The sequence below is a fragment of the Gossypium hirsutum genome, chromosome A13 (genome assembly GCF_007990345.1).
Source record: "Gossypium hirsutum isolate 1008001.06 chromosome A13, Gossypium_hirsutum_v2.1, whole genome shotgun sequence".
NCBI lineage: Eukaryota > Viridiplantae > Streptophyta > Magnoliopsida > Malvales > Malvaceae > Gossypium > Gossypium hirsutum.
The window spans coordinates 37,662,562-37,673,929 of record NC_053436.1 but is presented as its reverse complement, the minus strand read 5'-3'; the positions used below and the strand labels follow the sequence as shown (position 1 = coordinate 37,673,929).

General features: G+C 34.2%; 1 protein-coding gene across 1 annotated transcript; it reads left to right on the top strand.

The window, feature by feature from the left end:
- The first annotated feature begins 7,818 nt into the window (after positions 1 to 7,818).
- Positions 7,819 to 11,368, top strand: LOC107948432 (uncharacterized). The gene is made up of 4 exons (XM_016882973.2): positions 7,819 to 8,133; positions 8,675 to 8,801; positions 8,917 to 8,989; positions 10,933 to 11,368. Exons 1-4 carry the CDS (start codon positions 8,106 to 8,108, stop codon positions 11,200 to 11,202), a joined length of 498 nt encoding a protein of 165 aa, XP_016738462.2. The 5' UTR covers positions 7,819 to 8,105; the 3' UTR covers positions 11,203 to 11,368.

Below are 11,368 nucleotides of genomic sequence, written 5' to 3'. Positions count from 1 at the left end.
ATTTATCATAATGTCATTATTAATAACACATTTCATGGACTGTCATGCCATCATCAAATACAATATTCATACATTCACAAAACATGCACTTAGATATATTATGAGTTTACTTTAAGTTATTCGAACTTACCTGGTATCCGTTTCGGTTTTGAGTATCGGTTATTCTGAAACCTTTCGTTTTCCTCGATCGATCTCTGAAATTTGTTCATCGGGGTCTATAACAATAAAAATGAATCATTAATACCTCACATTATTCATTTCGAATATAAATTTCACCCTCGGACAAAATGACCATTTTGCCCCTAACCTTTCACATTTACGATTTAGTCCCTAGGCTCGTATAATGAAATGCATGAATTTTCTACATTACCCAACCTAGTAAAATGTTCTATCCTCTTATAGCAGCCCATATTTTTCTATTATTTCACATTTCTACCACATATTTGACACCTTTTGCAAAAAGGTCCTTTTAGGGGTTTTTCGTTAAAATCACCTAAGAAAAGATGTTTAACACACATCCAACTTTCATATTCCTCAAAAAACATCAAAGAATAAACATGTCACACATGGTTCACCTTGCAAACATGAACTCTAACTTAAAATATGGGTAGAAATGGAGAGAGTAAGATACCAGGATTTCAAAAATACAAAGAACATTAAAAACTGGGCTTGGGAGCACTTACTTTTGAACTTAAAAATGTTGAAAACCCTAGCTATAGAGGGATTGAGAACTTCGGCTGGATGAGGGAGAAGAATGGCTTATTTTTGCCTTCATTTTCCCATTTTATTTCATTAATTAGTCAAATGACCGAAATGCCATTAAGCCCTTTCTTTAAAATTTCATCCATATATGCCCATTTTTGTCCAAAAACTTAGAAATTGGGAAAATTGCTCTTTAAGACATTCTAATTAATAATCTAAAGCAATTTCATACAAATTGCTTCTAGAATCCAAGTTTTGCACTTTATTCAATTTGGTCCTAAATTTCCAATTGGACACCTTACTCATAGAATTTCTTCATGAAACTTTAACACGTGCATATACTCATATTCTAGACATCATAATAATCATAAAATAAATATTTCAACATCATATTTGTGGTTCCGAAACCATTATTCTGACTAGCCCCTATTTTGGGATGTTTCAGGAGCGTTACCCGATCTTACAGCTCGATCTCTATTTTTCTCACCCATCTCGGGACAACTACAGATAAAATGGTCAAGCGACCTACATTTGAAACAGCCCCTTTCACTTCCTCAGCATTCACCAGCATGACGTCTACTGCACTGAGGACACTCTGGTTGATCCGGGCGAGCACTACCAACACTCACGATTGAAGTGGTTTGGGCTTTTGTCACCGCATACTGCTTATTCTTGCTCTTTCTCGAGAACCCCACTGAGGCATTTGATTGAGTAGGAAACTTTCTCGATCTCTTGGATGAGTTCTGATGTGACTTCCTTATCTGCATCTTCTTTAAGTTACGGGACTCAATGCCCGCTCTTCTCTTTTCCTTGGCCAATTCTTTGGCCTTGCAAGCTCTCTCAACAAGTACCACGAATTCTCTTAACTCTAAGATGCCAACCAATAGTCTGATGTATTTGTTCAATCCATCTTCAAACCTCTTACACATCATGGCTTCGATGGATACGCACTCCCGTGTATATTTACTGAGCTCACAAATTCGCGCTCATACTCTGTCACTGTCATACGGCCTTGCTTCAGTTCAAGAAATTCCCTCCTCTTTCGATCGATAAATCGTTGGCTAATGTACTTCTTCCAGAATTCTTTCTAGAAGAATCCCCAAGTTACCCTCTCTCTCGGTACAATAGACAGAAGAGTATTCCACCACTGATAGGCTGAATCTCACAGAGTGACACGACACACTTCATGCACTCCTCAAGTGTGCATGATAGCTCATCAAATACCCTAATGGTATTTTCCAACCAAAATTCTGCTCTATTCGGGCCATCATCAATGTTCGCCAGGGATTCCTCGGCCCCATGCTTATAGATTTTGTCTACTGGAGGTTTCTCCCTCCTAATCATGTCTACTCCATGGGGAGCCATAAGGGCAGGCTAAGGAATTGGAGGAGGTGGGGGAGGTGGAGTGTTCGGATTCGTACAAACAAACTCCGAGTATCATGCATCCATCATGTGGAGGTAAGCTTCTCTAGCCCCTCCACCCTAACTCAATGTCACGGGCCCACTATCTACCAGCATGGTCCCTTCAGTGGGAGCCGGCGTATTACTTTCCACATCATCTGTTGTAGCCACGTCAAGATCCATTTATTATATATATAAAAACACAATTTATCTCGTCAAGAGTCGTTACTATCAATATACAACTATGACATGTATAGCTAGACTCATATTCACGCTAGGTTAGTCCTAGAATTGACTAAACTATGGCTCTGATACCACTAAATATAACACCTCTTACCCAAGTCCGAGGCCGAGACCGAGCACGAGGCATTACTTGACTTAAATGCATGCATACAATCATTTTCGAGTTATGAAAACTAGATCAAATTTAAAACTTTCCACTCTTAATCTAAAAATTCTTAATATGGGCCTACAAGGCCCAAATCAGACTTAGGAAATGATCCGGGATTAATCTGAACACCGTTGAAAAATTTAAAATATGTCACTTAAAACAAGGGCACACACCCGTGTGGAAAGGCGACACACCCGTGTGGCCATTTTGATATGGTCGTGCTGAAGGCCCATGTGGTTCACACAGCCTAAGCACAAGGGGACATGCCCGTGTCCCAAACCCGTGTGAATTTAATTCCAAATTCAAACCTACAGGGGTTTTCACACGGTCTGGCATACGCTCGTATCCCTCATACGGCCATGACACGCCTGTATCGCAGCCCGTGTGTAAAAACCTTGACATTCTATTTTTGACGTCAGCAACCAATTAGGTGCACACGGCCAAGGCACACGCCCGTGGCCAGAGGCTGTGTCCTCCACACGGTTGAGACACACGATCGTGTCTCTGCCCGTGTGTTTACTACCATGCATACTGACTTGCAAATTCGAGGTGCAAGGGACATATGGCCGAACAACACGCCCATGGGGCGACCGTGTGTCACACACGGTTTAGGCACACGCCCGTGTGTCTAGCTGTGTGGACAAAAATAGGCTATTTACCAAGCCTTTTGCCACCTTTACTTGCACCAAACTATACTACACACAACCACGTGGCTAAATCAGCCCCCAACCGAACATTTCACACATTAGGGCCACTCTACTTATTCACAAACAAACTCAACAACATGCAAAATCATTTAATTTACTCATTCCCTAAAAAAAATCATCATATGTATTTATCAATAACCAATATTAGCCACCATCCATGGCATTATACAAAATGACTCAATAGCTATGACCAGCCACTCGTTTGGCCCAAAACAATGTGACCATTACAAAAAGACTAGTTCTTATACATGCCATAATCAAACTGATAAAACTAGCTATACCAAATGGTTTAGGGATAGTGTGACTGGCTTCTCCGACGTAAGGCGATAATCCACGAGCTACTTTGGCGGCATTAAAAAAATGGAAAGGAAAAGAGGTAAGCATAAAGCTTAGTAAGTCGTACGAAATAATAAAATAACTACAAGTTACCATAAGGGATCATACTCCCAATATAACTCAATTTGCACATGAAAGTGAGGATTCATAAATATTAATTGTTCATATTCATCTCTCACCAAGCATACAACGTTGATTGAATTCACATTCATACTTCATGAAAAATATACAGATGGTCATAAGCATAACTTACTCACTTTCCTTCTTACTAAACATACAACGTAAATGAAGCTCGTATTTTGAAATTCTCATCTAGGTACCTATACCACTCAGACATGGTCATAAGTTCTCTCATTTCGATATATATATATCTTAAATTTCCTGTTGAACCATTTGGAATACTACAAGATATTCAATAGCCCCAAACATGGGATAAGATGCGGACACCAAGTCCCAGACATTGTCTTACACTGGCTAGCATATCAAAGTCGATGCCATGTCCCAGTCAGGTCTTACACTGACTTTCATATATCGAGGTCGATGTCGTGTCCTAGACAGGTCTTACACTGACACACAACAAGCTGACGCCATGTCCCAGTAGGTCTTACACTAGCTCGTATATCTCAAGGCTGATGCATGTCACAGACATGTCTTACACTAGCTCTCGTCTCAATGAGGATGCATGTCCCAGACATGTCTTACACTAGCTTGTATATCTCGAGACCGATGTATGTCCCAGACATGTCTTACACTGGCTATCATAATTTGGCCGATGCATGTCCCAGACTTGTCTTACACTAGCACACATATCACCTAATGTCATGGCATGAATATCCAATTATATTCCTAATGTTCAACCGGGAGTCTTTATTACATTAATTTCTCAACATGCATACTCATATTCACAATCAAAGCAATTTATGCAATATCAATTCAATCACAAATCATAACAATACAGTTGCATTATTAACATACAACTTACATTGGCTTACAAAATGTGAGCAACTAATCGGCCTAATCCACAAGCTTGGCCTTTCCCCGGTCCAAGTCTGATTTTTATATTTCTTGATCTAAAATGGAAACATTTAGTCATTTAAGTATCAATTAAATCTAAACGCTCAATAATTTATAATTTAGGCAAAATTATCATTTTACCCCTAGGCCCGGAAATCAATTTTTTTATCAAATTTCCTTATTAGCCAAGCCTAACCGACCATTTATTACTCTTATGACAACCCCAAATTTCCACTATTTTACACAATTACAACCTATTTTATAACTTTTACAAAATGGTCTTTTTAGGTGTTTTCCATGAAAATCACTTTACAAATGTTATTTATCTCACAACCATAACTCATATTCTTCCATAAAATTTTAGTTAACAACACATATGCTTTCATGGAAAAACCCTAGACTCTTAACCATTTTGTAAAATAGTCCCCTCAATAGCTATATTAAGTTTTAGGGGTTCCAAAAACACAAAAATTATCAAGAAAGACCACTCAGAAGACTTACTTGTAAGAGTTTAAGGCTGCTGAAAATTTTAAGATTTCATCATTGTTTTCTTGAAGAGAAATCGATGGAGAAAGAAGGAGAGAGGTGAGAAAAATGACAACTTTTCCTATTTGTTTTATTTTATTCAATTTTTATCACCTAACTTCACCAAATGTTGATTTTTCTATTTCTTTGTCTCCCATGGCTGGCCACCTCTCTCAAAAGGGTCTTTTTGTCCTTTAAAGACCTCCACAATATGATTCATAGTCAATTTACACCTTTAGCTAAATAAAACAGGACTTTTGCACTTTATGCCATTTAGTCCTTTTTCACAATTAAGCATGAAATCGCTAAAATTAACTCACCAAATTTTTCATGCACTCATATAATCAAACCATGACACCAAAATAATAATAAAATAATTTCTCGACCTCAGATTTGTGGTCCCAAGCGTGAAATCAGGCTGTTACAGTTCGTATGATCTTTCACATGCTATTGTTTGTCACATTTGACATATATATATACATGATATACCATTTTTCATCAACATTTCATATCAAATATCATTTAACAAGTTCATGTTTTATAATCCTTATTACTCAGACACAAACTCAAGATAGATACAGGGATCATCCAACCATTACACTAATATATCTAGCACCCAATGCCTTATCGGAATGTCAAAAGTATAAATTGCGCTTTGCGCCTTATCGGTATAACCAACATATCTATACATATTAAATTCTAATCATGAAAATACAAACCGTATTCGTTACTTGTCTACGACTCTTATCTTTCCTTTCTCTCGTGATGGCCCAACATCATCTTTAACTTCATTCGATAATTCAATTATAAAAATGATTATAGTTCACATCCAAATCACATTCAAACACATAATCAACATATTTTGCATTTTATTCATTTTAGTCCCTATATTCAAAATACTCATAATTGTCTATATCTAACATTGGATCAACATTCAATTTCATATTCTTTCATTAAGGACCCTATATTTTTCATCTCTAGCATAATTTCATGAAATCTTTAATTTTATTCAATATGGTCCCTAATGTAAAAATTAACTAAATATTTAATTATAAGCTATTTTTCCCTATATTTCAATATAATCCTAGTAAAATCTAAGTTCAACAATTAGATATCTACCATTATCAAGCTCAATTTCATCAACCTCCAACAATGGTAACTTGTTGTACACTTAGAAATTACAAAATTTAAATCATGGGTGTGATGAACTAAGCTTAGATGATTAAGAATTTATAAAAATAAAAAAAATCACAAGAAATTTCTTCCTTACATGCTCAATTGAATGGCCGAAAGTTAAATGGATATGCAATGTTTTCTTCTATTATTTCGCAAGCCTGGACGGTTGAAAGCTTAAGAAGGAAGATGATAATGTTGTCATCTCCCATTTAAGTTAATACATATACTTAGATTAAAGATAGATTAATCTTAATTAATCATGTTTTTTTCACTAATTTAACATATTTATATTCATTAATTACAATTATATCAATTAAATGGCTACATCACCATTTCCCACTATCTCATAGAAAAACAATACTTTAATAACCATTTAGGTGCTTTGGATAATTGCAAACTAAGTCCTCAAGTATTTTCTAAATTAAAATTTAATAGCGATTGGACTTTTACAATTTAGTCCCTAAACTTTAATTAATGATTTTTTCGGTTAAATTATTTAATCTGTCTTTAAAATATTTCCATACCAACTCTGTAAATCTTCTTATTTTATTTTTACAGACTCATTTTAAGGAAATAGGGTTCCGAAATCGTATTTTTGACACCAATAAAAGTTGAGTAGTTACATTTCCCTCATTTTCTCTCACTTTATCAATTTTTGAAAATTTTATCTACTTTTATTTAAATTTAAATTTTAAAAAATTTTAAAAAAGAATTTCAAAATTTTATTATATTATATATAATCAGGGTCAAATTGATAGAAAGTATAAAAATCGAGGACTAAAATTGTTATTATACCAACTAAAAATGTTCGCTTAACCATAGGTGACAAAATCTTTGAAAACAATAGTGATCAAATTGTAACTTTTTTGTAGTTAAGTGACCAAAATAAAAATTTACCCATAATTTTGTGATTAATGGTGGAATTTACTCTAAAATAAAAATAAAAAGTCATGGGTAAATTACACCATAGGTCACTCAGCTATGGGTCATTTTCTTTTTTGATCACCCAACTATGATTTTTTTTAAAAATTGATCACTCAATTATGGATTTGTTTCTTTTTTTTTTGACACCCAACTATATATTTTTTTTAAAATTGGTCACCTAATTAATCGAGATTATATTTTTTGGTCCATTTCCGTTAATTGCACTAATGGAAAGTGACATGATAGTTGAAAATTCGATATAATAACAAATTTAGCCTTCAACTTTTACATAGTATATTGATTTAGTTATAATTTTAAAAAATTAAGACAAAAATTTACAAATAATCTCAATTTGATCTTAATTTCTAAAAAAGATTCAAAGAAATATATAAAAATACATAAATATTTCAAATAAATAATAAAGTTAAATTTTATATTTATATTTATATTAAATAAAAATTAGGATTAAATTGAAAATATTTATCAATTTTGAGAGTTAATTTTTTAAAATTATGACTAAATCGATATAATATGTAACTTAAATTTATTATTATATTAAATTTTCAACTACCATGTTACTCTCCCGTTATTACAATTAATAGAAATGGATAAAAAGTACAATTTTATCCAAAAGATAATAATGGATGACATGTGGGTGCAGTTTACCCAAAAGTCATAGATGAAATGTGAAGATTGGATCTGCGAAGTACATCACCACATGTCCACATCCACACGTTACTATCATCCACTTTCAATGTGCTACGTCACTTCTAATTTTTGAAACGCCACCGTATCAGGTGTCCTTTCCCTCTCGTCTTTTGCTTTATTTTTCTTTCCGCCGTAAATCCACCATGGGATACACCTTCATCTTTGTTTCATTGGCACACTGAAACCTTAAGAATCTCCAAAGCTACGTCGTTTCTGAAGTCATGGGACAAGTCCTAGACAAATTCCATGGTAAGCTTTGTTCTCTCCCTTTTAAATTTCCCTTTATCTCGAAACTTTGTTATTCAAAAGTTTATGATATTTGAAACCCATAAGTCGATTCTTTTAAATCATGGGAATTAAGGGCGCTTTTTTTTAATTATTTTGGTTTATATTCCATAAAATGGTATTCTCTTTTAGCCGTATCTTACTTTTGTAAAGACTATATTATATTTAAATTAAAAAGAAAGGGTCTAACTTTTTGTTTTCTATAGAAAATTAAATTTCTAATTTTTATTGTTTTAAAAGTAAGGATCAAATTAAGCTTTAATTATCGCTTTAGAGAAATGGGTATCTGGAATTATGATGGGTAGATGTTCATGTTGAGTGATTAGTTTGAAACAAGTGTTTTTTCATGGCTTCTGCTTTCATTGATATTTACCGTGCTGGGTTGGATTTGATATTCTCTGGAAACTGTATTTTATTAGTATTGGGTTTAATGAGAGGAAGTAACGTTTCACTGTTTGTAGTGCTATAAGCGAGTATTTGATAGTTTAACACTTGGTTTTTGCAGGGAAGGAATGGAGAAAGAGACAGATTAGGAAAATCAGTGATAAGGTTTTTGAGCGTGTCAAAAATCAATCAGGAAGAGCTACTTTGACATTTGAAGATCTATATATCGCTGTCTTGCTGGTGTATAAGTGAGGAATTTTGCTTATACGTTCTATGTTTCATTCATTTCATAATCATCCAATGGTACATGTACTGTTGACCGCTTTCCATGTTAAATGCATCTTTAATTTATTCCTTCTGTAGTGATATTAATAAGCGTTTGCCTGGGCCGCACTTTGATCCACCCTCTAAGGACCAAATCAGATCAATGATGCAGGTAATCTACAACTCTTTCTCGAGAATATACATTATATAATATACTGGGTTTAATTTGTCAAATTTTGATATTCTTTACTTTACTAAAACTGAAAAGTTAGTCCAACTCGGTAAACACTATTGAATCTTGTTATAAAATCGTTGACTTCCAAACTAGCAGTTCATAGATTTATATGCTAGGAAGCAAAACTCACCGGTTCAACAATTTATATATAATAAATTAGTAAAAATTAATAGTTGAAGTTCATGTACTTATCAACAATTGCACTAATTTCTCAGTTTCTATATCATAGGTGAATTTCATAATTAGACCTAGTTTGATACAGTGAAAATGTTATGAATATGCTTGAGCAGCTTGCATTTGATATTCTGTATAATGTGTAATTGATTGACACGGTGTGTCAGAGAACATAGCTATTGATCAATGGATGTCATCACTGCATGTTCACATGTTTTTAAGAATAAAAGTTAATTATTTGAGTGCTTTTGGTAAAAGGAAGCTCCTCAAGTTTTAGAGGGTGCATTTGTGAAGGTTGATAGTCTGATAGGAAGGATGTCATTTTGTTAATCAATCTCAAGTCAATATTTCATTATCGCAAATAGTCAGAGGGCTGGACCCTTAACAAGTCTATCTTTGAATCGGATTTCGTCTCTCAGCTCTACCAAATGCCTGGTAGGTTTACAAAGTGGGAGTGCCTTGTATTGCATGAATAGGAAGAGGTTATTGCATGAGCGAGAAGTAGCCATGGTTGCCAAAGAGCAAGTGCATGGCGCCATGGTTGCTGAAAAGCAAGCTCATGGCAAGGCTCGAGCCCAAGACCTCTAGCATGTAGAGTAGGGGTAAGCATTCGATCGAATCGAGTGAAAATTTCAAGTTAATCGAGTTGACGTGTTCTATTTTATCATCGTAACTCGATTAAAATGAAATTTAAGTCAGGTTGAATCGAGTGAAATTAAAAAATTAAACATATCAAATTAAAATCTTGTTTCAATATAATTACTTCTATGTTAGAGAACATAAATTTGAAACCATATATATTTGAAAAAAATTTCAAAGCAAAATAAGAAAAAAAATACTTTAGTATGATAGAGTTAAATCATTAATTTAACTTATTTAGGTTTTAAAATTATTGTTTTAGAAAAATTTAATTTTATATATTCTTTAGAATTTTGGAATTTTTATAAATATTTTGATTTTTAAAATTATTTTGATTTTTTTTGTAATTCTTGTTGAGAAACCAATTTGCTCATTTCAAAATTGACAGGGACAAAAGGGTTATTTACACCAATTTGTTATTAGAATTGTAAGATTCAACTGGAACTTGAAACTCGAATTTTTTATTTGAGTTTTAGATTTTATCGAATTGAATCAAGTTTTACTCTCCTTTAATATAGAGGGTCTTGAGGGAGCCATGGTACCATTTTGGCTAGCTTTTAAACAATCATAGTATCATGTGCTCGCTCTTTGGCGACCATGACTTCTGTCTGTTTAGCCCTTTCGTGGTGCTCACACTTTGTAAATTCGCCAGGGCTCTGAAGGGAGGCAAAATCCTGATAGAAGATAATATCGGACTTGTTGAGAGTCTGACCCTCTGAAAAAATATGAGGTTTTTGTTTGATTCAGGATAACTGAAAATATACTGTAAGGAAAGAAGAAAAAGGAAGGTTTCATATGCAATGCTCAATTTGGGATAATGCAAATTTTATATGTTTCAAATATTAATGTAGGCTCAGGTAACATATTGGAGCTGCTGACATGTTCCATTCATTGTGTCGATTATCTTTGTTGATTCTCTTCTAATGACCCAGGGATATAGATCCAAAGCTATGGGACATATTTGACTTAATTTTCTCTATATTTTCTTATCTCTGAAAAGTTTCATGGAAGAACATAATATCAGCAATGGTTAAAGGCATAAAGCAGTTAGCTTGTTTACTACGCAGGAGTGTGACTTGAACCTTGACGGACAAATCAACCATGATGAATTTGTGAAATTCATTCAGAAGCTTACAACCGACACGTTGGTTGTCGTTAGTCAGGGACTGCTTGTCACTTTGGTTGTCGCTCCAACTGTAGCTATGGCGACAAAGAAGGCGACTGAGGGTGTTCCCGGTGTTGGAAAAGTGGTTCAAAAGTTGCCCAATTCAATTTATGCATCTCTTGTCACCCTTGCAATTGTTTGGTTTCAAACATCGCGCGAAGGGATTGAGTAGAGAATTTTTCCATCTTTTGTCTACCGTAAATGAGATGAAGATTATTGCTTGGTTTGTATAGAACAATATCCTGCAAATTGGCTTAATAATCAGGAGGAGGAAATCTCTGAACTCCATTAGAAGGATTTTATAACTTGTGATAATGCATATGATATTTGTTTCCCAA

Excerpts from the sequence above, each read along its gene's own strand:
- LOC107948432 (XM_016882973.2), top strand. The coding sequence starts at position 8,106 with ATGGGACAAGTCCTAGACAAATTCCATG. Across the intron at positions 8,134-8,674 it reads AGTCCTAGACAAATTCCATG|GGAAGGAATGGAGAAAGAGA; the intron begins GTAAGCTTTGTT and ends TGGTTTTTGCAG. Across the intron at positions 8,990-10,932 it reads AAATCAGATCAATGATGCAG|GAGTGTGACTTGAACCTTGA; the intron begins GTAATCTACAAC and ends TTTACTACGCAG.